This window comes from Ambystoma mexicanum, chromosome 6p (assembly GCF_040938575.1).
Source record: "Ambystoma mexicanum isolate Mex_15411 chromosome 6p, UKY_AmexF1_1, whole genome shotgun sequence".
Classification (NCBI taxonomy): domain Eukaryota; kingdom Metazoa; phylum Chordata; class Amphibia; order Caudata; family Ambystomatidae; genus Ambystoma; species Ambystoma mexicanum.
The window spans coordinates 1,009,265,676-1,009,293,617 of NC_090935.1; the positions used below are offsets into that span (position 1 = coordinate 1,009,265,676).

Sequence of the window (27,942 nt, forward strand, 5' to 3'; positions counted from 1 at the left end):
AACGTGGTGGGAGACCCCTCTTTCATAAGCAAACATCTTGTGGTGATTGGACCAAAGCTAGTCTGCTTTAGGAGTCCTGTCCTTGCCCGTCAAATGAGTGGACCTTGCTCTTCTCATGTCACACTCAAAGTGCTTTGCTCAATGGAAGTGGAGGGGACAGGAAAGAGAAAGAGGAGAGAGATTCAAAATGGTGCAATTCTTCTTCAATTGAACAGTGTTTCCCTGATTACTCTATCTCCACAGACCCATCCCTTCTGGCCTTTAGAAATGCAGCACCCTGGTGTGAGGCTTGGCTCTCTGTGAATGGTTGTACCCCATGTGTTCCATTCCCAGACCAGCTTCATGTGGAGTGGCTGTCCCTGGGGAAAGGGTGTTACCTGCCCTGACAAAGGACCAAAGAGAAGCACTCCCCCAGCGGCATAGTCCTGAAGGTGGGCTGGGGTGGGCCTTATTTGGGAGGAATAAACATTATCCTTCCACAGATGAACTGGGCCCACAGGGCTGACACATATGTGATATCAATTTACTATGGCTCGGATAACTGAGATATGCTGGCCACCATACCCTAACTCAGGTATGGCTTATATTTACAGTTTAGTCTGCCATCAGGACAGGATCCCTGAAGTTAGGCAGTTTTTGGGACAGGTGTACATATCCTAAATGCAGCCCATGTTCTGCAGGGACCTGGCTGTCATTGCCACTGTCAAATGGGGAGATGTGACCCCTGAACCTGCTCTGTGCCATTGGTAGAGCAGGAGCTGTAAATAAGAATACTGATGCAGAAGGTCACAGATACTGCTTTGCTTTTGACATGAAGCCTATGAAAGGGGAATCTAATAGAAGATTTCTCTTTCTGAGATTGACTTATCTGCATAATTTTATTATTTAATAAAATCAAAAAGGCCAGGGCTTTCACACCATTGCCAGATGCCAATTCATCACAGATGTGTAATCAATTATTGATTCCATTCTTTCAGTGTTAGATATCATCTTTGAGGGAAGAGTTCATAGAATATTCCAGAGGAATATTTTCAAAGATTTCGTCTTTGATATTGTTCTGCCACAATCATCCTTTTATGTTGATATCCCCCAAGCACCTCTTGATTTATGGCATTTCCCACTGTCCATGTTTGTATGAAAGACTATACATATGTAGACTAGAGTTCAAATGAACATCTCTATATGTCTTACTCTAGATGTCTTTCTCTAAATATGTAATAATACCACTTGGAAACATAACAAGTCACACTCTACAGTTTGATTTCTCTAAGGTTGCTCAACGTCGAACTTGTGGTCCTCCAATTGGTTTGCAGAGGCTTTTGTGGATCTTGTGGTGAATACTTGAGCTACCATGGTTCCATGGTGCATGACAATAATTGAGTCAAAGTGTGTTAGTTTGAAATCCACTATTTTCATCTGGTTCCCAGTGAAGTCTCAAGAAATTAGGCTGCCCTGGCTGTTGTCCAATTCAAGTGGTGTGCAGTTCTGGGGGTTGGATTCATGTCATAGGGCTCACCCTTGACTGATAGTTGACTGACTGAAGGCCGATTCTGTGAGAGGGGATGAACATCCTGTCTGAAGGGGAACCACATAGCATGCTTTGCAGCTTCACAGCATCAATAGAATCCAGGCTTTTTGGCAGAATAGCTGTCATCACTATTCATGTTTCTACAGAGTTCTTGAGATCCACTTGTCTTCTCAGTTTAGTAACTTTGAGATTTGTTTCATTCAGGGAATGGAGTTTTAGTTCCAATGGAACTTGTTTTCTTCTTATCGTTCTCTCCTCTCTTGCAGCAGCGCATCATTACATGAACAGCCAAGGCTTGATAGCTATCTAGTGTTAGTCCAGGCCACAGTTGCTCAACAAGGAAGGAAGCTGAAACATTCTCCAATGTAATTGCTCACAATACACAAAACTAAACCGTACATCCTCTGACATTTGTGACAATTTTAGCCTGACATTTTCTACCTACACCCTCATTCTAACAGGGGCAGGAGGGGACATAAACACATCAAAAATGCTGGGTTAACTGCACCCAAAGGTTTCCAGCAAGTGTTCCACATCATGCAGGAGTTCCAATAGGCTCTAGGCTCTCCACAGGATCATCATTCTGATGCCAGTGGGCATGCAGGAATCTGATGGAGTTTGCCTGCATTCCTTCAGCTTGTAAGAAGCAGGCGCAGTCTGTCGGAATATATTGTAAAGATGTCCACCAGGTTATTAATTGCGACCGACATGCTGATCACATGGAATGGTAGCGAGTGCCGTGAATCAGGGTCCACCTGGGTTCCCATGATAGTGACCAGTGTTCGCACATAATCAGCAACATCCGGCATGGAGGACCCCATCGGGAAAGCGGACTGGGCCTTTCGTCTGGATTTCCCAGCTCCATCAGGATAATGCCCTGTGGGATGCCGTGTACACAGCAGGTTACAATGTGAATGTGCTAGCTTATTGATCCGACCTCTCTTTCACTGTGATCGTGTCTGCTAATGAATTGATACGTTCAATTATTTTCATATGAATTGACAATGTTTCCTAAACAACAAAATAAATACTGACACCAATCTTCAGTGCCATCTTACCCATGCATCCTTCTCCATCAGGCCTGCGGGCCATTCCAGGAGGGCATATGCACATGAAAGTGCCAATAAGGTTCTTGCAGAGCATGCCCCTCGATTCACAGTCATGAAGACCCTCCGAGCATTCGTCAAGATCTGCAAAGCACAAGAAACAACATTTCCACAGTGAGATGGGACAGTTAAATGTACCCAATCATCGCACTGCCCTTGGCAAGACCATGCCACGTGACGGTAGGGCTCAAGGAAAAGCCTAATTTGAAGATCAGCCAACAATGCACCTGTAAATACAAACAAAAGCACTTCCGCTGTTCTCTAGGCCCATTTCTCATTAAATAAAACATGTAACTACTTATTAATTGGAATATTTAGATCATAGAGATGAAAAGGCAATGAAGAAAGAGGTGAAGCTGAGGGGTCTCCAGGTGGAGAAGGCAAGCCTACCTTTGCACATTTTCCGGTCATCTCGGAGTGCATAGCCAGCCGGACACGTGCATTCATACGCTCCATACGAGTTGATGCATCGGAATGCGCACAGCAAGGGGTTCTGCGCGCACTCGTTGATATCTGTAGATAGAAAGACATCAGCAATGATTACCAATAACACTCAGAACTTGCATATGTGTCCAATTTCGAATGGGCTCCATCATGATAGTTTAGAAGTGGTTTGAGGGCAAGTGCACCTTGGTCTATCCTTCAACAATTCCATTGCTACAGATGATAGTGGAGCAGCCAGTTTGGCTCTACTTCCACCCTCATTCCACTGCTCGCTGCCACTTTTGCTAGAGGCACCAGAGCAGTGCTATCATATGCATGCTCGCTGCCAAGGTGATGCATATTATTTGACCCACGTGCACCCCTGCACTCTGCCTAGTTTACTCCTGTGTTAACTTAACGTTGCTTAATTGTGCACTTTTTCAAATGTTATTAAGAACCGCTACTACAGAAAGATGCAAAGTGCTTGAAAGTAAACGTAGGACTATCCCACTTCCTAAAGCTCCAGACTGTAGACTGGGAAAGCCTGGTTAGCTTGACACCAACAGATACCGGGCGCTACTTTCCACGGCTAAGGACAAATGGCGCGATACAACTGTACCTATGTGACAGTAACTCTATGATATGTCATTCATAACGTGCCTGTACACAAGTGTTTCTGGGCGCGACAAGGCAAGGGAGGTAAGACAGAGGAAGGACAGGACAAACTTTCTTAATAAGCCTTGTGTTATTCAGATCGTGCATGTGCGATGTTTGGAATGTGTATACAGCAGAATACATCACACATATAGGGAACGTTTACAGCATAGTAGATTACATATAATTTGATAAAGTTCTAGTTTACATCTCATATGGATGTCAGATTTATGGTACTAGGTGCTAGTTTTTGGTTCACCACAGGCAGCTTTTGCCCATCGGGTGATGCCTAATACACAGCAGCTGCATTTAATGCATGCTCTTTCAATCTACAGGCTGGGAGCCCCCTTATAGGATACAGGCATTGGATAAGCAGGCATGCTGGTTAAATAAAAAAGGGGTTTGAAAACCAAGCCACACTTTCTTAATTTGATACATACACCCAGTGGAAGTCAGCAGAGTCCTTGGTCCATAGGTGAGATATGACCACACTTTCTTCTAAACGATTTGGAATACAACTCACATCAGCCCTAACTAGAATAGTTAATGGTAAGGGCTCAAGGGAGGCAGAATCCAAAACATCTGGAGAGCCACAGGTTTCAAGCCCCTGACATAGATTGCACACAATCTTGACACACCAAATTACCATTCTGCTACTGAGTGCCATTTGATTGGCTTCAGATTTTGAGAGGGACTATCATCGTTATATAGGTGCAGCAAATGTTGGATCTTGGATCCCCTGCACTGTTTTGTGTGTTGAAATCCTAGTCTGGGCTTTTTTCGCCAATGTATAAGAAATTGAGTGCCTAAATTACTAATGATGTGTCAAGGAGCCCTCCTGCAAGCAATAAACCTCCCACTGCTCGTGAAGCTCTTATAGTGTTGTCACACAAACCTAACAAGGACAAACTACTCTATACCTCTTACTGACCTCTTTCCATGCTCAACCTACACAATAAGATCCTTGCAAAAATTCTAGCCAATCCCCTAAGTACCCTGATTCCATCAATAATACTGCCTGGACAAAGTGGTTTTGTACCAGGGAGGTCAACTGCATCCAATATTTGTATGTTTTTTTTTACATATTATGCCCTATTAATTTTGAGGTGAACACTATCGCTCCATTATTGTCTGCGGAAAAGTCTTTTGACTCCTTGGAATATGACTTTATGCTCTCTGTGCTGTCACAGATAGGTGTTGGCACTTAGTTTACGGCACTGGTAAATTATTATACACAGGTCCGATGGCCAGAGTATGCACACACAGGCCCTGCATCTGATCCCTTCCTACTGCCCAGAGGCATTATGTAGAGGTGTCCCTTATCACCTATCCTCTATGCTATTGCAATTGAACCCTTTGCCTCTGTCTTGTGGGAATACCATGCTCATCGGGGACTAAAATGATACAACCAAACTCTGTTGTTATCCCAATGTGTGGATGATCTGCCTCTATACATTAAGAACCCTTAAGAACCCCTCCCCATCTGGTTCAAGAGGTTCAGGAGTTTAGCAATGTATGAGCTATTTCTCCTAACAGACATAGCCAAACCCCTTCCTATTACGACTGACTACCTTTGTAATAAAATAAATTACGTTACGTATCTAGGGATTAACATGGCGAGAACCCCCCAACATCTTTATGATCACATCTATAAACTCCTACTGGAGGAATGTAACAGCAAAGTACTGAAATTGATTAAACTTCCATTGTCCGTGATGGCTCAGATTTCTTTAATTAAAATGGTTATACTGCTGAAGTGTTTATACCTTTTTACCAATAATCCCTTGAGAGTTACTGAGGACATTTTTCATTGAGCTCACGCCAATGTTGACCAAGCTTGTTTTGGGTGATGGAGGGGGGCAAGCACGCTTGTCTTCGGAGACTCTTGTACTCCTGTTTAAGCATGGAGGGGTAAATGTACTAGATCTGGAGGACTATGCTCTTGTGGCTATGGCACATCACTCCATTCAGTGCTATCGTTCCCCTCCTACAGCATGAATGTATGCCTGGAAAGGTTTCTCACTCTCCCTGCCTCATTGGAATCCTTACCATTGCAAAACCACAGATGCTGTTCCAATCAGGTTCATACTGCCCACGCAACAACCCACGCTTGCCATATAATACATAATAAATATATTTAAACTCCACACTATCCCCTAGCATATGCTTTGACAGAATGCAGGCTCTCCTTTTCACATTCGATAAGGGAATTGTTACTGAGCTGCATAGGGTGGGCTTGGTCATGCTCAATGATTTGTTAGTCAACAGCTTCTTTATTTTTGCATAACACGTTTACAAGTTAGGTCCACTGTCTTTTCTGCATGACCTCCTGCACTATAGATTGAGGGGAGATGCAGAACATGTTTAATACATTTGTGAAACCACCTGATACTAGCACAATGTGGAATACATTATCAAGCTAGATCCTCACACCTTCTGCATTTCATCAATGATAGCTTAATTGTTGATTGGAGAAAAGAGTGATCCCTACATTCTAAAAGGAAGTGGGGGAAGCATTTCAATTTGCATTATTGGATGAGAAGTGTCTCCAGACCAGACGAATAATCCATGAATCTCAAATACCAGTTAATACAATTCTTGCATCGACTATATATACCCTGATCAAGATCGGAAAGTGTGACCACTGGAGCTGGCCCGAGATGTAAAATGGACGATCACACTTTATGCAGTTTTCTTGGCATTGCCCAACTGTAAAAAGAATATTTGGACAGAGGTAACAACTAAACAGGCTGCTATCACTGCGTCGGACGTATGACCTAACCCATCTACTAAGTATTTAATTTTCAATGAGAAAATCAATAAGCGGGCTGGTAAATTTGGCCCTTTTACTGACCCGTAAACAAGTCGCATTGGCTTGGATGGGCTCCTCACTCCCTCTGGTAAGTGCATGGCTCAAAGAATTATTATGGTCAAATATGCACACTTAGGATATTTGGTCAGTGTTAACAGCGTGCCTCCACAAATCTGCATAGGACATTTGATACCGAGTGGATCTCTGATTACTGTGATAATGCTAGAGAGACAACATCACGTAATTAACCTTGTTCTTTGCAATGCATCCCTGAGAGGCTCTCCATCACGGTGAGACTGCGTTTCATATAGTTGCCTCATGTATGACGCTAATGATTTTAACTGTTGCTTTCTCTAAATGTGGTTGAATAAATTAATTAAAAAGGATTCACATGAACAATACCACTGTCTTCTGTATCCTTTATGATGCCTAGTGTTAGCTGTGTTATTATTATGCCTGATACAACGGTAAGGAGAGTTATGGAGGTTGGAGTTTTATCATGCCTGAAATATACACTGAGCTAACTATAGCTATGTGCAAAGTCACATAGTCCCGGCAGTCTTTATGTAAAGTGATCATCTGTTTTTGTATGCTTGAGGCTTCCTGGTATCCCCATAGACCAGCTCTATGGCCAAAGATGTGGCAATGTAGATCCTAATATTGGACTGAATACGAGATAACTGCCAAGGTGGTCTTACTTCTACATCAGTGGAAGTTTCAAAGTTCAGGTTTTTAGCTTTCATCCCAGCTTTACTGAGACTTGCAGCAGTGGCCTGAGGAGCTTCTAAGTAACAAAGCCCTTTGGGCCCCCCTGCACCATATAGTTTGTTTGTTTGTTTATTTATATAGCGCTCCCAACCCAGAGGTATCTGGGCGCATTATGCAAGTAATTACACAAGTTACATATGGGGTAGGGTACATCATGGGAAAAATTACAGACGGATGTTGCAGTAATTTACACAATGACATACACAAACATTCTACATAAGACATAAAAGGTTAATACACAGGCAACCTACATAAATACAGACAGTATATACGTTTGGCGGGACCAGATTGTCGCATCCTAAAAATCGTTATGAATCCTTATCAATGAGCCAGTTTGTAGTATGTTTCCTGAAACTACAGAAGGATTTGACGCCTCTAAGAGAGGTAGGCAGGGAGTTCCAGAGCTCGGCAGCCATAACAGGAAAGCTGCTACCCCCTGCTTTTTTCAGATTTGATCTAGGGACTTTCAGACAGAAAGAGTTGAGAGCCCGCATAGGGTGTGTAGAGGTATTTCTGACAATTTTCTCCATTAAGTATTTTGGAGCAGAGTTAGTTAAACATTTATGAGTGATGGATACAGTTTTAAACTGTATCCTATCCTTAACTGAGAGCCAATTGTTCTTCGTTCTGGCCTCAGAAATGTGTTATCTTCTTGGGATACTTAGCGCAGTTCTAAGTGGGTTATTATGTAATATTTGCAGTTTGTTGGTGGTATATTTGCTAGCACCTGGCTATAGCGCATTGCAGTAGTCCAATTTCGAGAGAATTAGGGCTCTCACTAGGGTAAGGCAGCTGTTTGTAGATAAGTAAGGTTTGCAGGCATGGATCAGCTTGCAAGAGTATGCTGTTGTTGAGGCTGTGGCGTTGACTTGCTTACGATAGTTTAAGGCTGTGTCGAGGAAAAAGCCAAGGGTTATTACCTCCTTCGCCACTTTAATGTCATTACCATCAATGTTAAATGATGAATATTGATTACTAAGTTTGTTAAGGCTGGGCTGTGCCCCTAGGAGCAGGAGCTTGGTCTTATCGTTAAGACATAGGCCATGTAAGGTAACTGTCACTGATACACCCCTCAGTGCAGCTATCTACGTGTCAATCAACGCCCAGTTATCACAAGAATCCTTACAAATCATACTGTACCCCCATCCACCCAGCTAGGTCTCTGGTTATCTTTGTGACTCCAGCCAGAAAGCTTTATAATTCTGTCCCATATTAATGAATACATTTGTCTGTGTTCACAGTGTTGGGATGACACCACACCAAAGAATGACAAGCAGCCTAATGATATAAGCATATTCACAAAAAGAAGGTTAAAAGGCACACCACACTATACATATTTGTAGTCTCAGCAGAGTAAAGCTTTGAAGACGATACAATCTATTAATCATCATACAACTTAAATTTGACATTTGATAAAACTATCTTAAAGTAGCAGTAGAAATGTGTTATTTATCTAATCTTTTTTCAGTCAATATCTTTTGAATGTATTTGGGTGATCCTAGTCAGGCTTATCGCTCTCCTTTTAATTAACTTTAATGGCCAGCCTTTGTTGTCACAGGAGATCAGAGTGCAAACCTGTCAGGTTTTAAAGGTGGGAAACCATTGATAACAATTTGGCATCTGCCCCAGCATGCAAAGTGTAGTTTACGGGGGCATGCAGAGGTGAAGCAATTCAAGGGGGACAGGCGCATGGAACCCTTTGACATGGAGCTAAGTAACATATTGGAGGCTAGAGCCACATGCATCTCGGCATACATGCCAAAGGAATGATCAGGGTCAAAGTGATTATGGGTTCATATTCATTTGTATAATCCAGCTATCTACTTGTTAGGCTTGCAAAAGCGGGTTGTTTTTTTAAATAAATATATATATATATGTTGAGCTGCATGGTACATTTAATAGACATTGTGGGGAAGTTGTATTTTTGGATGATCCAATCATGACAGCATCAAATTTGCAGTTGATTTAAATTAACTCAATAGTGTCCTCCATACACACACTGAGTTTCATGCAGCAATTACAGTATATTTGGTCATTGATGTCATAAAACATTCATGGGTGCTTTAAGGCCAGTGGTGTGCTGCCTGTACATCTGTTTGTTGACTTTGTAAAAGTCAAGCTACATGATCTACTCGCTTGATATGTTGGTGTCGGTAGAGATGAAAATAGCAGAAGTGTTCATAGACCCCGCAGATGAGGATATTTATGTGCTCGTCGATTTTCATGTGCCCCGAACTAAGGCTTTCAGATTGGTGGTATCTATTTTTATCCATTCCTTATACATGTCACTGCTTGTTTTGTCTCACACTGAGACAATGTTTTTCATTGTGGTTGAAATACTATAGAAATTTGCAGGCATTGTGAATGCTTTGTAATCACGTGTTGGGGTGTACTGAAAAAATGATATGGTTTCACTTTCGAGACTTGAAGTACTCTTAGCTTATTCCTGTATGATGCCATATACCTTTCTCTCCTAGGTACTTGGTCAACATCTCTCCTCACCAAGTTGGATTGTCTCAAGTCATCAGTGCATGAGTAATCGACCGCTTGAACTTCCCTCAAGTTTGGACAAAGCAGAGGTGGGATTCTAATTAAATTAAATATTTCCAATCGTTTGATGCCGTGGCACTGACTAGTGCCTCGGGACAAATTCCTAGAGTTTTGCCAAAAGAAAACAGAGACCTGGTTGAAACTGCTGAAAATCCTAGTTTTATCCTATTGCCAGTTTGAATTTTTCCTGCTATACTATTACAGCGCAGCAGTAGGAAAATAACAACCTGTGGGAATTACAAAGGTCGGTGGTATTGTTGGTTTCCTGTTGATGTCACAATTTTTTAACTTTGGAGTACAACAACCTGCATTTCAAAGCCCAGCCTCCATAGGGCAGGAATAAGCAATGGCAGTTAATCTAAATCAAATTCAGATGCCAAAACAACAATATTGCAGTTGTGGCGGTCCAGGTGGCAGATGAATTGCATTGCATTGCCCACTTCTGTGTCTTTTTCTTTTTAAAACATCCACCAGAAATCCTGAATGCAAACAGAACCTTAGATAATAAAGTCCTGGGTGGCTTCTCCTAATGCACTTGAACATCCTGCTTGGTAGGCGTCTGTGCTGTACCTTGCCAATGGATGTCCCTTTCAAGCAAATGGGACTATAACGTGGGGTAGATCAGTCATTTTTTTCAAAGTATGACAACTATGCATAGCTCCCTTTGCCATGCAGCTGTGTACCTGCCAGCCGAATAATGCCAGGTCATGGCATGGTCACGTGTGCCTGTGCATGCCAGACTTATGATGCAGGGTTGTAGTGAGCCTGTACGGATAAAAGGGATTCGCCTAGTAGCTGGACTAGGGATGCAAGGGACTCTGGCTGAATTGGGCCTCGGATGGTCTAAAATGGTACATATTTAAGTGTCGGTGGTGGACACTCTCCATAACCCAATGCCTGGTCTGTGGCGGAGTGGCACAGGGAGAGGAGAAGAGTTGTGCGCAGTTTGATGCTGTGATTGGATAACATCGAGAATCCATGCAGACACTGTAGTGCAGGGACTACATTACATTGCATTAGTATGTACATCACGTGTGCCCTGTTTTTTCATATTACCTTAACAAGTTGCAAAACCAGTACTCTCCTCATTAACTGGTTGAAACATTGCCTCACTTCACATAATGCACAAGAGTACATTTACCAAAAGAACATCCACAAATACAGGCAATGGTTTGTGTCGGGTTCCTCCAGCAACTTCATTAGTAACTCAACAAAGTTTGAAAAAAATAAAAATAAAAGCACACACTTCTATAAGTCTTGATGTTATGTTGCTATCACACGAAAGGTTAATGTGTGGTTTTCCAGTATCAGGTGCTGCCTAGTTGTTACCTCAGGATGCGCGATGGCAATGGACTCTGAAGGACTATAGATGGCTATGGATGGAGCTAACAGGTCGTCATTAACTTCGATTTCCATACCACTATCCCATTAAAACAACTCATGAGTGTTCTCCTGCTGGGGACAAGACTACTTTAATTGACTTCAAAAAGAAAAAAATAAATGACATTTTCCCTTCACCAGGGTAACACCTCAAATTCTAAAAGCAAACATCCAGTTAAATTCCCTACTACTGAAAGGATATTGACCAGGGAGTATACATAGAAAACAGTGACCAATGCACAAATCACAAGAAGATATAGCATTAAATGATGAAAATAGGAAAAAAGGGGAATGAGACAAGAACAAAGCATAGCAGACAAAGGTAACCTACCTTCACAGTTCATCATTGGACCTGGTTCGAAGCCTTCATAGCAGTTACATTCAAATGCTCCAATGACATTTGTGCAGGTGCCGTTTCCACATATCTCACCAACGGAACACTCATCCGTATCTAGAGACATGAAGTGAATTGAAGAAGATTCAGTCATTTAATAATATTAAAATATTTGATCAAACCAATTCATTCCTAACCGACACCGTCAAGTCCATCTTAAAAACCGATCCAGGTGCACCTTTATTCTTACCATCCACTTGTGCAAGAAATAATCTATCCCAAATGAACACCCATGCCATCCATACATCTTGATCACCCACCAATCGATCGATCACTCGATCCATCCATCCAACCATCCATCTATCCGTCCATCCCAAACATCATATACACCTGTTCATCCCACCAGCTCTTCTGTCCCACTAAAACAACACTCTGTACCTAAAGAAGTACAATAATCCCCTGTAACGTCTCATGCCGCCAAACCATTCCTACATTTCACCTTTTCAATCACTCCAAACCTTCCTAGCCATCTCCAAACTCAGGTAGCACACCACTCATCTTTCCATTAATTGCTGGTACACTTTGTAGAAATTGGCCGCAATTATGCAAGTTTGGCAACAGATTAATAATGAACGACTAATGATTAATTACTGTGTGACACACATCACTACTGGCTCTGGGGTCATTATATAAGCAATGAGTGAGTTTCCAGTGTTAAAGTGGCAATCATAATTGGCTTAAACCTTTTGCGCAAACTGTTGAGACCATCAATGATCCTCTTTCAATATCTTGTATTTATGCCATTGGTCAAAAGCACCGGTGACCCGAATTGTGTGGTATTCAGAGGAGCAATACATGATACACAGTGAAATTAATTTATATGGGATCACAACAGTGTGTAGCAGGCACAACCAACTGGGAGTCTATAACAGTAGTGAACCACACATTATGTACAGTATGACCTCAGAGACTTTAGTGGTTTGTATATTACCCAATAATTAGTTGCCCGTTACCAAACTGTGGCTTCATATTCATGAAGTATTAATCATACAGCCATGGATGCATTAGTAAAGCTACTGTGCATGACTAATCTAGTAATTTGTCACTTTGCGATGCGACCTAGCATTCCAATATTCTATAACATGTTCACTTATTTTATTGGCTTACCCAAGTGTTTACCCATTCACTTGTCACTTCACTGTTCTCGAAGCAAAACACCTGAATTCCTCTCCCAAAATATTCACTGACTATGGATCTATTACAGTGCCAAATTTGCTGCTGACAAATCAAACAATGTCTAATCCATCCTCCAATCTAATCCTTCAAACCTGCATCCTACTCCATCCATTCATATAATTAACACAAACACAAAAAGCAAATGCATTCAATCCTACGCTCTTACCACCAAACCCGCCATGCATGAGCCCTAAATGCCTTTAGTGCTTAGAATTCTAAGCACTCAACTATATAGTCATGCAACCCTCATTACAACTACGAAATCAAAGGTACCACATATAAATGTCATGATCACACATTGTAATATTCCCAGACACACAATATTGCACATTAATGAATCCTATTCTACCAAAATGGATTCTCACATACTCAGTGTCGTAATACAATATGTGGGGGCCTCCCTGCAAGCCATTCTGTGGGCCTTCTCAAGCTTCTCGAAGAAGTGCCAGCCACGCCAGACTCCGGCCGGCCTAGGCCACCATGCATGCACAATGCACATGATGATGCACATGATGATAATGTTGCCGTAAGGGTGCACCACACTGAGTGAAAGATGTGGGTGTTTTTAAATCAAACCAAACATCTTTGGCCTAGCCAAGAGGACACCTTGTGCTCAAACATATTAGCCACCATTGTGCATGGCCAGGAAATGAACTATGTGCATGCCATGGGCAGAAGCAGCTTTCAGTGCCAGGGGGAGCAGGAGTGGTTATTAGCATTGTAAACGATCCCGTAATTAAGGGCTGTTGGGGGGTTCTCCCCTGAAAACTGTTTTAAAATAATGCTTTGAAATGGTCCATTTTACAACACAATATTTGAGGAAAATGGGATATAAAGCCATAGAATTTGATTTGTAGGTGATATGAAGACATTCAGTAAATGTAATATCACCAACAGCAGACAAAAGCATTTACATTTCCATAATGCCAGTGTCCATAACATATGCCAGCATTGTCATTGTAAGTCACTTTAAGGAAACTGTGCCCATAATCTATTACAGTAAAATTCACTGTCAATCACTGTTATGAAGCTGCAGTGTTACTCTATGCCAATATGGTCACTGTAAATCATGTTCATGAAGCTGAGGCAAATATCAATGCTAGCATGGTCACTGTAGTTCATTTTCATAAAACTACTGCCACCGTTAATGTCAGTAATGGTCACTGTAAATCACGTTCATGAAGCTACAAACACATTCTATGCCGCTATGGTCACTATGTTCACTGTAAATTACTTTCATGAAGCTGGGACCACAATCTAACTTTGTGTGTGCCACATTATATGCCAGTATGGTCGCTGTCAATCATTTCCATGAAGCTGTATCATCCTTTATGGCAGTACAGTCACTGTAAATCACTTTCATGAATCTGCAGCTACGGTCTATTCCAGTAAAGGTCATTGTGAATCACTTTCATGAATCTGTGGCCACAATCTATACCAGTAATTATCACTGTAGGGCCACAAAATACCCCAGAAATACCAAATACAGCACTTAACTGGCTTTGAAAAAAGCATGTCACTGTAAATATGGTGTGTCACCGACCATACACATTCAGGCACACATATAGATTTCTCTCTATCTGTCTTTATCATTCAGACAATCACACAAAAAGACCAATGTGCATGCACATGCATAATGTTGCATGCACACATTGCAAACAACTCATACAAAAATGTTTTGTTTTGCTTACTTTTTATTTGACACACCTTCAAGATCACATAGCCGCATCAGAGGTGTAGTGCAAGTGTTTGATCATGGTGACAAACTCCACATCATTGTGGGTTAATATGTGTTTTGGTTCTGTTTCTTAAGGAAATTTGGGCTGCTTCATCTTTTTCACAGAAGCACGCTCAAAGTCCCTCAGAAATGGGCCAAAAACACATGAAAACAAAATGAAATATGTGCAATTGAGTCGTGGGGATACTGGTGAAGCAGTGACCCAGTAGCCCCCAGCAGTGTGACTGACCATCTGCATTGGGAGGCCCCTCCATGACCTGGGCCCCCTAATACTGCGGGGGCTGCAGGTATTCTGCTATGCCAGTGCATGAACGCGCACATTCTCATGTACTAACCAACCCCATCAATTGATCAGCAACCTACACACTCAACCATCTAATTGAACTATTAATTCAAAAACATCTTACTCTTGTTCACCATACACCTTACACATCCACCCTTTTGCCAAGCTTGTTGTACTAGTCAGCACCACTTCAGTAACTTGTGAATCATTTTCTTAATCCATCCCACCAATTCAACCATGCAATACATCCAAATGCAAGAAGTAATTAATCATAACATGAATCCACCCACCTATTCAATCTCAGCTCTCAATTGAAGGTAATATGGGACCATTACATACCCACACAGTTGACTCCAGTAAAGTCCAGGTTGTACCCCATGGGGCACTCACATCGGAAGGATCCATCAGTATTTATACAATGTCCATTTGCACATATGCCTGGACTCTCATGGCACTCATTGACATCTGCAAGAAAGTATCACTTAGTAAAAATGCTTCAGAGTCTTCTAAAAGTATATTTTTAAATAGTGTTCTGGTGTAAACAGATGGCAGGTGAATCAAATTTAGGCCATGTTTTACCATGAATTATGCTGATTGGGGCAACCCTCTTGGTTACATGTGTCACAGAACAGCACATCAAAACCATACATTTTCCGGTTCTGCATATAAAAATAAACTTAAGTGCAGGTAAACAACCTCCCCTATCTTGATTTGGTAGGTCACTTCAGGGACAATTCTGTCAGTGTTTTGTGCTTTTCTGTCTCCATAATACACGAAAACGTCATCAGTTATGATTGGTCCAGAGCTATATCCCTCCGAGCACAGGCGTTGCTAGGAGGGGGGCCGAGGGGGCTATAGCCCCGGGTCTTGTGGTTGTATAGAAGCTAAACCTGCCTCTGAGTGTCCCATGTGAAGGGATAAGAGGTGTGTGTTGTCTATGTGAGGTGGTCTCTGCAGGAGCTACAACAATATTAACGCATGGCAGACTGCTTAGCAGAATGGTGACCAATGTGCATACCATTCTAAATACAGTTTAAAAAACGTATGATTTTATCTAAAATACAGAAAACCATGTTCTCAGTATTTTTCGCTATATGTGTATCTGGATCATTCACACACACACACACACACACACACACACACACACACACACACACACACACACACACACACACACACACACACACACACACACATATGTATATGTATATATATATATATAAATATATATATATATATACACATACATATATATTATTTAAATATTATAAGGGTACCATGTATAGTTTAGCTAAAACCTATTTGCATTGTCTTTTCTCAAATTTCATTTAGTAATAACGTTTGACTCGCTGGACGCATTTCAAATAGGAATTATGGGGACGATTCGTTAAATGGTTCAATAGTAATAAGTAAAACAAAAAAATGTTTCAGCCAACTCCCATTCATTTTCGAATAGAGAAATTGGTGCTGGGATTGAACACACGTAGCACAAAAACTGCTGGGTGGATTTGTACCAAATAAGAAACAACTTGAGCACAAAGCACTGTAGATGTGCCTTTTGTTTGGGGTAAAACTGTGCTGTAATTTTGAAAAAAACAAAGAAGGAGGTGGCCCACAGTCCCAAAAACGAGTATACATCTCCCATGGTCCATCGCAGCCAGCAATGAGGATTTTCAGAAATGAAAAGTCACCATTTGTTTTTTCCTCAATCTGATCGATTCCTCCTGTAATCTCGGTTAAAGCCGAAAAAGAAAAGTGGTCCAAAAAAGGTTTGCAAAGAGTAAAGGGGAGGGTTTCACATGACAGTAGAGTTGGGGAGGGAGAATGAGGACTGTGTTTACAGTTGAAGAGTTTGAGTGGGAAGCGTGCTTATGTCAGAATGTTTCTGTTTGACAGAGGGAATCCCTCAGGATTCCTCCTCTAACGTTGCAAAATGAGCATGCTAAAAAAAATACGTCACATGAACCGGCGAATGCAAGATGGTTTTGAGAGAGGGCCAGAGAGGGTAACTAGATAGGAGGAGGTGTGCATATGTAAAGTGGCAGTGGGGATAAGGAACAGTTGTGAATTGTCAAGGGTATTCGCATTACCGCAGTAATAGGTAAACAATGCATTATCACAGAAAAGATTAACGGGAAAAAATAGTGCAGCAATAAGGGGCAACAGAGATGGCTTGTTAAAGTGGAAATTCCAAAGGAAATTACAGTGGACATTAATAGAAGGGAAAATAGAGAATGTGCCAATGGTCAGTGGTCATGGCTGGTGAGATCTGATCATTCAATAGTGAGAGGATTTGGGCCTCAGTACCGAAGTCAACGGCCAGTGGGCCCTGTTATGGGTCCTGGCTGTATATCATGGGCCATGGATCTGGTTACTTAAGATTCAGGGGAACGTGGGAAACAGCCATACAGCAGTGATTCATAAAGATTGGTGCCACCAGGACACCGGCCATGTCTGAAGGCCATGGACAATCACCTTGATGGGCCAGGGGCCACAGTCTTTTTGCTTGATTACTGCCACGTGGACAGTGGACACAGCAGAAGGATGTGGCTACTGGCCATGGTCGATGGCCAGTGGGATCTGGTTACCTACGAGGCAGAGGAATGGGGGCCTCGACTGTAGGGGGTGTGAGAAGTGACTACAATCATCACATGAGCATATACATGAAATCACAGCAGGGATCAGTAATGATCAGAGAGACTCCAAATCAACACCTACCAACATGTTCAAACCCTGCTACACAGGTTCCCTAAGGCCGATGAGTGCTCCTGTTCCATGTCAGACTTTCTTTTTTTAACTCAGATGTAGAGAAGTCAATATGGTGTCATCCTTTTCACACGGGCCTTCACTAGTCCCCCACAGCACCCCTATTAGTCATCGCTGGAAGTTCACCTTCAGTTCTGAGCCACAACAGCAATGCAAACCTTTTTTCCAGGAAATTGTCTTTGTCTAAGAGGGCAGTGCTATTTTATACATAGCTTGATCAACCCAAGACAGATATTTTGGAAGGCTGTAAGGACAAACACATACCTGGTTTCACCCTTATTAGTGATCATCAGTGCAGTATGGTCCTGACAGCCTTGTGGTTGGAGGATTTGGCAATGTTTTCACAACATATATCAACATTTTAGTTTGTGTGGGGGATAGACTAGATCTGTGTGTCAAGTAGAGGGCAATTGTAGTCGAATTGTGCTAACAATTTGCATTTCCGATTTTTTGTGGATATGGGGTTATGGTTAGGTATTGGGGAAGTATTTGCTCATTTGTGTGCCGAATGTACTCATGGGGTGGTTGAGGAGTTGCATGGTATTGGATTGTGTGCAGATGAACTGTGTTTTTGCAACTAGTCAGTGTGTGCATCTTATAGAGACACATCCGGATCTTCCCCCATTTCCAAACATATGCGAACACACATGCACAACTTTATATGGGAAACTATGTAGGCTGTTTTTTAATAGTTTTGTGTGTTTATCTGAGCAAATGAGAGGGACAGGGTGAGATTGAAGCTCAGACTCAAAATCAGAGATGAAAGAGAAAAACAGGGTGAGAAGGATTAGAGAATGAGAGGAAAGGAGTGAGAAGGTGAAGAGAGAACAGAGCCATGCATTGTAATGGTGGGAGGGATGGGGTTTACACGGAGCGCAGAGACAGAGAATGTGTAATGGCAGGCATGAGAGAGGAAGGGAAAGAGAAAAGAGAGGCTTTAGTGGAAGAAGTTGCAGTGAGATAAGTATGACACATTGACACTTCGAAGACCCCATATCATTGTCACTAAAACCTACCATCAGTGGGAGGAGTTTCCCAAACTATAAAAATGCTTGTGCCTTACGAAAAGGTCAATACATATTTCTAAATAAACATTAAATACAGTGCTTTTGATATGCGTATTGGTTGGGCTAATGCTTTTCTGTATTGTAAAGGCATTACATTGCCAAGCTGCTGTCTGAATTTTATGAAACAGTTGTTCCAACAGAGGTATCTATACCAGATGTCTGCACAACTTCAAAGGTTAAATAGGAAAACATGATGAAAAGTACTCCTGCGTCCTAAACAGTGGTTGAAGTGGATGGGAGAGGTTGGGAGCGGTGCTCCTCTACATTTTTTGTTAAGTTTTACTATTCCTATACTTGTATTTTAAAAAGAGCCCGTTCCAGAATGGTTTTTGTTTTAAAATAAAAGTGTATGAAGAAGTTGAAACTTGCACTTTCAATGCACTGCATAGAATTGTCCCTCAAACAGCAGGCACATTTGTTTGAGTGCTTGTATTTTGTGTGGGAGGGGGCGCTGCGATCGGGTGAGTCGGAATGAGTGGGGCCGGCCAGTAGGGAACATAGTTGCACTACTTCCTTTCGTGCACTTCGACCACTGGCCCTAAACATGCTCCATGTTTGAAATAAAGAAAGACCTGCTGTTTCTGGGATCCCACTTACTTTCTTCCAAAGCTCAAATGCCAAGTGAGAGGGCTCAGGTGTGGGTTCTTTATCACTGCGGCCATTTTACACGGGTCAGTACAGATGTCTGCCTTAAAACTGCCTGTGACTGTTCTAGGTGCAATTAATACTTTAAAACATACCTTCACGTGAGTCACCCATACCAGGGATCGTTCCATGATCATAGGGACATATATCCTGAAAAGCAACTGTGGATGAAAAAAAAACAGGAAGTCAGATTTTATTTAAGCACTTACGCATGAGTTAACTCATTATGTGCTAGTTTCATGAATTAGTAGCAGGAAAGGGTGTGCAAACTAAACATAAAACTTAAAGAAAAAGCCACAGCTTGGCTATCATGTCTGGAAGGGGGGATTATGGGTAGCATCAAATGGCGCCATATTGGCAGCACACACTCTTTTCTCTCACAAGTATCAGAGAGGTCTGGAGCACGTGACTGGGATGGCCGGCACTTGGCTTTGCTGGCCTCTTGGCTTTACCCCATGACAGGGGGTGGTTGGCTTTCAGGCCCTGTATGGGAGCAGGTCTGGCTTGCCCTTGTCTCCCACTGGCTCCTGGGAAAGAGATTGTTTTTCAGGATTTTCAGACAAAATCCTTCACGTTGTCCCTTGCCGATGGGAGCAAGACGGGGGAATTATCAGCCAGTGAACAGGAGGGCTCCATAGAACAGAAGAGGCCTTCAGAACTCAGCATAGTTAGGGCAATTTTCCTCCGGGGTCCAGATTCATGTCAAAATGGTTCTTAAAATAGCAAATGAGGCAGTACTTCGAATCATTTTTCTTTGGGAATATTTCTTTTGCAGAAACACCATGAAAAGACTGCAATGTATGAACCATGCCATGACTTGATCTACCTTTCTCCAATCCCACATGCCTAGTTATTTCGAAGCTTATCTGGAAATAAAGTTGTAAACGCCAAAGCCCTTTTTTGTAATATTAACACAACAGCAAACAGATACGCTCCAATGCTAATTCTACTCGCACACTGTACGACTGACCTTTGTCCAATCTGCCAACGTTACAATAGCGCTACTAATACATCATTCACATCTATTCACCAGATGAATCCTATGCCCCAATAGTTGCATTGCAGCAAAAATCATGGGGAATGGCAGCCATCAATTAGTGATAGATAGAGGGACGGACATGACCTTGATGATGGACCCTCCAACACCAACCTTACATTCTGTAAGCTAAATACAATTCTCAGCAAGGGGATCCTTTGGAAATAACTCTCGTTAACTGACAGAATATAGCTCGGAATGGTGTCCGGTTAAAGGTGCGATTACAAAAGGTTTGAATGCAATAGGTTCGGGTACATACGACCGAAAACAAAAGGTTTGATTTTTTAAAAATTATATATTTATTTTTGGGTTTCCGTATAGGTAAAAAAAGTGGTTTTTACCACAAAAACAGGGGTTGGGAGACCCCCCCACCAGCCCCCCCCAAAAAAATAGTACAAACAAAAATAACATTTTTTCGAACCTTTTGTTTTCGGTCCTTTTGTTTCGAACCTTTTGTAATTCGAAACTTTTCATTCGCACCTTTAACCTATAACCGCTCAGAATCTATTAACAGCCAAAGTGCCTTATGAAGCACATTTCTGACTACGAGTTCCTGGTATCCTTGGTTCACAAACAGAATATTGAGGTATTTTGCCCTGCTGGGAATCAGGAGCCTTGCAACTAAAAAAGCCAATATTAATTGCAGTTGTACATCTCCTTTCCAAAAAAGGAAAAAAAAAAGATCCTAAAAATCTGAACAGTAATCTCCAAGTATGAGTGAGAATATTCAATACAATGTTAGTAATCTCCCGCGAGAAGGTTGGAAATGTAGGGGGTTATCGGTTAACACATGAGTCAGTTCTGCTGACGTGCCTGAGCATCTTGGGCATTAAGCTGACAATTTTCCAGACCGGTTGCCCAGATTGTCAGCATGCAATCCACCTAAAGCATAGCAGTGTATTGATGTAACTGAACACTAGTAGAGAGGTGTACTTTCAATGACAGGTGCAGGCCCTTTCTCCACATTTCCTCCAATTTCTTGTTCAGGAAATGTTTTGAATAGAGCTGGAAAAAACCATATAATGATTTACTAATGCCCCAAAAGAATTTCAGACTTTCTCTCAAATAAAGTTGTCATATCATCTTTAGACTGTATACAACTCATACAAGCCAGCTGATGTTGAAAATTGTGGCCCTCAGAAAGGTTTAACCTACGGCCCTGTGTAACAAGGTTTCCTAGTAATAATAACCTGCTTCTTCATGTTCATCCAATTCCAAGAGTAAATGTCCATCTTAAGTCAAGTCCTTTTAAAATGCGATGGGTTTTAAAACAAAGGCTGCCTTCTAATATGAACAATCTGCTGCAAATGCTCTTACTCTTATTAGCATTAGCTACCCAGATATACCATTGCATGCGTGCGAGAGCCATTCTCCCAATGTTCAACCAGAACATTTCAGACCTCTCTCACATCACCAGAACTCCATATAAAATATAATATCATGGTGTTATATTTTTTGTTGATATCTGTATGATAGATATATAGCTGTGCCGTAAGAAATATAGAGATGTGGCAATGAAGGGCCTCTTAATTCAATTGTTTTTACCTTAGAGAAAGAGAGAAGAGTACGCTAAAATGCTGGTTAATAAAGTCCTGCAGTATTGATATTTTGGTACATCTAATTGTCTAATGAATCTGCTTTGATCTTGACAGATTTGGGGAATGAAGAGGCCTCTATAATGGCCATAGACTAAGGAAAACATTCAAAACTAAGCATAATTAGGGGACTTGTAGATTTGGGTCCATAGGTAAAGAACTATGTCATGACTTAATCTATCTTTCTGAAGTCTACGTGCACATCTTATCTGACCATTTAATTCCAATGGCCAAAATATCTTATTAACCACAAACTATCAAACAGATGAACCCACATATCAATTCCACTGCCCACACAATCCATGTGGCTGAATTAAATACGATTGCCAGCTGTCACTGTTTTTTGACATATCACCTAAAGCAAGGAACACACCACAATCCATATTGTCTATGTTGTCCTAAACAATTTACATGAAGTTGATTGTTTCTACTAATCTTGGTGGACCACTCAAGAGCACCTGATGCTGTTGATACCCAGGTCCTGCTCTCTGTCCTCATGTCTAACGGACATAGGGGATAAGGTCCTGGACTGGTCCTACAACTTCTTAGCCTATCAAAATCAGTTACTCCAAATGGCGTCATCTTGTCCCTGCCCTACCCCTTTACCCGTGGAGTCCTCAAGGGCCCTATACTGCCCCATGAATTGCAATGCTGTATGTGGAAATGTGCCAAGAGCATACCCCCTATCTGAAAGGTCTGTGAGACAGTTATCCATCCAGTGCTTAACAACGTGTCTCTCACTCATTCATACATGGACGGCTATACATAAACTATGCAAAAATATATTTGTATTCTCCCTCAGAATGAACACCCACCCCTGATACAAGCCTGACTCTGTTCCATGGCCTCGGAGATTTTTTTCCCACTGTCACACCATGTACCAAATCCCTTGGAATCATCTCTCTGTCAATTCTCATATCTCTAAAAAGACACAAACATATTCTAAACCATAAGCATATTAAAGCCAACTTCAAAATCCAAGTAGAAGCCCTCCTTTAAGCAACAGCATATCCCCTTTAAAGCCTTCCCCATTTATCATTTTATATATATATATATATACACACACACATGTCGGTTAATTTTAATGCGACTAAATCTGCCTCCATGCCATTTCAAAGCACAAAAGAGAAGAGGAGAAAGGGAGGGTGTTAGGAAAGATGTATTCTTACTGCTTTCCCTCCATGAACCTCTATGGAACCCCCAACCATTTGCTTTTATTTTGAACTTGCCTCACTTTTGAAGTTAAGTAAAGTATTTTTGCTTTACTTACCTTGCTTAGCTCATCTATTTTGGGGGCCCTGATCAGTCCCTTCGGTTATCAGTGCAGGGGACTTTGAAGTTTCTCGTGTCCACTCTTTTCACCTCACCTAAACACCTCTGAACCTCCACTTCTCATCTTTCTCACTACCTGTCTAACTATGAGGCTAAGGATATTGGGGAACCCTGTATACTGAATTCCTGGCTGGCATTACATAGTTGGGCAATGGTCTCTAGCCACTGGGATCCATTCCCTAGTCTCTTCTCAGTAACTCCATCGCAAGTCCCAGACAATGCACTTGAATTCCTCCCTTAATCCTAAAGTTGAACATAGCCACTTGAGGTTCTGATCCATGCTTAAAACTCAGATCAAGTGTGGGCCACTTTCTGTCTCCTCTGTGATAAAGACCAATACATGGTGAGAGTCAAACCCATTTTGCAGTGTATGCAATATAAGTAATAGTAGAAGTAGTAATACTAGTAAAATAATGTATTAAGAGCAACATATTACCAGCACGGAACAGTTTCCTGGAGCTTTAGATGCAAATAACAAATACAGAAATAATATACAAAACATAACATAAAACTTAACGTAACCATATACAATCAACTGATAACACATCATGAGTGAACAGGATGCTGTTCTACATCTATGTATATAAAAGTCAAAAGTTGTGTGTGGGTTAATGGGTTTGTGGCGCGAAACATTGTTCCTTATACAATTCCACACTGTTTCACCAATCTGCACCAAATATTGCATAGTTACCTGTTAGGGCCATCCAGACATTGATGGCTACATGATATTCGGACGCCCTACCCCTTTCCCTGGATTTTAGCAAAAGTTAACATTTGTTTGTGGGCTTGTGGCATGCCAACGAAGCCGTAAACCATGTTCACCGGGAAGTGAAACTAAAAATGTATGAGAGATGAATGGACCTGAGAGGCGAAGGTGAAAGCAGGTAGCATTCCAGATGTTTCAAAGTATTTGCTGCATCAGGTGAACTTACTTTTCCAGAGAATAGGAGTGACATTCTCAAAACCCTTTATCTCTGAACCATAATGGACAATTGTGCAAAGTGTACCCTGGTGCAAAATGGCATTAATGGGAACTTTTGTCCCCACAAGTCATAAAGGTGGATATAGCCACTGAGGCTTTGGATATTGTCGAGGTCTGCCTACTAATGTGTTTAAGACCTCTCACATTTTTAGCAAAACAATTATAGCTAAGATACATAATATCCCTCATTCTTGAGCCTTTCACCGTGCAATGTGAAATAATGTGGAAAGTTTTTTTACGTAAACAATCCGTATGGTGGCCCACTCCATTAACCTAGAGTGGAGCAACCTACCAGAAAACATAGAAAATTAGTCAATGAGGTAAACATGAAATACGACTTGGGCAAATATCAGTCATCTTTGTTAAATATAGTCTTTAGAAGGGCCTGATGCCAGCAATCGGGGTTCAAACAGAGACACCAAATGCCATAGCAGTTTCTTACCAGAATATGGGCTCAGATATCGACATTATACATAAATAAATCCAAAGGACTGGAACTGGTGTCAGCAATGTTTATGTGCGAAGTGGAATTAAATGACCAAGCTAGCTTCCCAGCTTGGAAACTCTCAATCTGATAATTCCTCTATAGGGAGATACATCCATGATATTGGGGTCACTGCAAGCTGTACTTGGGACCTATTGCATGCCTTCAATACATCCAATAATGTAGATCTAGCTAATTTGTAAAAACCGTATGGAACACATTTAGTCTGTCAGGGTTTCGACTTTACTTCTTCACAACAAAGACACACCTACTGCAAAGTTCTCCCATTCGAGAATACCAAATTATCTTACGGTCAACCCGGAGCTGGACTTGGGTGAAAAGGCAAAACAGAGTAAAACCATTAAATGTAAGGGAATAAGACTGCTCTCGGAACGATCTAAAACAACATAAGTCCCTCACTAGGGTCCAATACCTACCAGATATAATGAAATCATCAATAGTGGATGAATATCTTTTGTTGTGAAATGTCCTCCTACCGTGCGGATCAGATGTAGTTCTGCGTTTTAATGGATCTAAGAGACCAATCAACTAGAAAAGAATGTAACTCCAAGCCTTAAGCGTGACACGGTGGGTCTGATAAATTACTAGCCTGCGTCCCCCGTGCTTATTCTTGTTCTAGGTTATAAACCATTGATGGGGCCATTAACCAATTTTAAATTAAAAGCACAGCTAATTTGCAATATTTAATTGTTTGCAGTGTGATACCGTGGTGAATTGGGTAAAACAGGAGACACTTCTTCTTGCAATTTAGAGAGCAAAAAATGTGTTCATGAAGATGATGGAGAGTTTCAAAAATGCATCGCTAGTTGTAATTTGTGGGAGTGGAGCACTCTGACGAGCTGAATGTGATAGCAGGCCACCTCAATCTACTCAATCCTGTGCCCAAATATGTAATCCCCTGGAATTGAGGTAACTGGAGTTTGTAACAGCAGCTTACGCTTATGTCCCATCACCATCCAAGGAAGCGGGAAAACAATCACCTTTCCTGGAGTAAGATGAGGTCATACTGATTGAATAAGATTTCTAAAGTAAGTAGTTCATGTTTGGTATCTAGACCAGCAATGTTCCATGACAGAACATTCAATTCAGGAAAGCAACCAGCAACATATCCTGCTAATTGGATCTGGAGATCCATCAGTTGTGGAAATAGAGGAGGAAAAATTGACCCACAAAGGTAAATGAACACACACAGAGATGGTGAGCGCTCAGCTCTTTGCTATTCCTGTGCTGAGGGTGGGCCTACTAACATGGACTACCAGCATCAAAACCGCAGCTATAAGGCTATGATGCATTAAAAAAATCATAGCACAAGGACCACGTCAGAATTGGGGCGTTACATTCTCCAAATGAGGACTTTCAAAGGTAAGCACAAGGTGACTATTTAAAAACTTCTCTGAACCATCCTTCCTCTTTGCTGTCTAACTAAGCCTCATTCCAACACAACTAACACTTACTTTGAGGATTTAGGGCCTAATTCACAGAAGCGTTTTATAATGGCAAAGCCCCATTGGAAAACACTCTGTAAATTTGGCCCTTAGGGTGTAATCATGGGATGTTATGATTTCGCATGCATTGACTGTTGTCTTGTTTATTATCTGTGAAATATAATATTTGATCATTGCAAAAACACTTGACTTTACACAACACTATATGTCTAGATTTTGGTGAATCACTCGTACTCATGTAATAGGAATGATTTTGAAGAACAGATTTCTTTTTGCATAAGAAACACATTACAATGAATATCACATTATATATTACAACTATTACCACTACTATTAACATTAGTAATACTTATATTACTACTAACAGCAATAGTATTGAAAATAATACACAGTACACATGGCAATACACCTGTAATTTTCCCAATTCATTATCTTATTTTATATTACAAATAATGCATATATTTAACATGTTCACAGTAAAACATATTAATAGTGGAGAATAATTAAAAGGTATACCATCCCACTTTTCAAATATGTTTATCACTTAAATTAATAAATACATTTAATTAAATGAATTTATTTTAAATCAATGTTTAAATCAATTTGAAAACGTAATGTTATTTTGAATACTTTGTATTGCCGATTAAAGTGTCTCCATGGTTACGTGATTGGGAATGTTCATTGTCAATACATTTTCACCATTGTGGTTGCCTCCCTTATTTCTGTAATCCTCATTACATAACAGCGTTATATGTCAAGCTGGGAATTTAGACAATGCTATTTTGATGCTGTTTCCTTAATGCTAGGGATTGATACAAGCTCCTACTTATTACATTCGTTTTCTGTGGGTCCGAAAATTTCCAGCTTCTCAAAAACAAACATTAGGTCCTGCTCTAATTCATACTTTAGAGGTTGGCAATAGGCTTACAAGCCCAGAAGAAAAACACAACTTAACTGTCAGTTTACACCAAGCTGACTTTTTGTACAGTTTAAGTGAATGGGAAAGATCATCACGTGAGTGAACTTTCATACAAGGCAAGCAAGATTGGATTACTGCTGCTTCACAAGCTTCTTTGAAAGTGAAAATAAAGGAAAGTAGCAAACAGTATGAAGCAGTGTGCATCTACAGAACAATGTACCTTCTCCTTTCTTAGGGCAGAGCTCGCAGGGGTCGCCCCACCCTTCGTCAGGCCTTTTACTGCAGCAGCATTTCGCCTTGGTAGTGTTGAAAGGCTTCGGTATCGAACACTTTCCGTTCTCAAAGTTGGTGAAGCAAAAACTCTGCCGTGTATCTGTACGGGAAGACAGGCACATTACAATGAAACTTTCAGTTGTCTGCTATCTTTACAGAGGTTAAATTAAACATGTGCTTTTTCATAATCAACCGGGCTGAAATATGAATGAAAAAATCATGTCTGCTGTTAATACATTTAGATATCTTTAACCATCAATCAAAAACATGTCTTCTTGCTTTAAAACACATGGGAGCTCATTTTGCTCCCTAACGTAATTTGACGGCGGAGAGCCGTTAAGTTATCACTTTAACATAGGCGGCTCCCCTTCACCAAATGTTCATCATTTGCACTGCGGGATGCAAATGTGCAGGGCAAAAGGCCGCGTACACGCATGCACCTTGCACTTTTGCATTTCGCAGTGGAAAGTGAGTAAACGCTGGCTGGCATGCATGCTTGCATGCCAGCCAGCGTTTACTTTAAATTGTGAGCACCATTTGCCATGCTTGCATGGCAGGTGGCGCT

General features: G+C 41.3%; 1 protein-coding gene across 1 annotated transcript in view; it reads right to left on the bottom strand.

Moving 5' to 3' along the window:
* The window catches only part of FBN2 (fibrillin 2), a 1,178,594-nt gene that overhangs the window by 79,616 nt on the left and 1,071,036 nt on the right, over positions 1-27,942 (bottom strand). Inside the window, exons 50-55 of the mRNA XM_069625622.1 lie at positions 27,325-27,477; positions 19,386-19,451; positions 15,152-15,277; positions 11,553-11,672; positions 3,025-3,147; positions 2,587-2,718 (exon numbers count right to left, since the gene is read on the bottom strand). Of these exons, the coding sequence (XP_069481723.1) occupies positions 2,587-2,718; positions 3,025-3,147; positions 11,553-11,672; positions 15,152-15,277; positions 19,386-19,451; positions 27,325-27,477 (720 nt within the window). The remainder of the gene's footprint in view (positions 1-2,586; positions 2,719-3,024; positions 3,148-11,552; positions 11,673-15,151; positions 15,278-19,385; positions 19,452-27,324; positions 27,478-27,942) is intronic.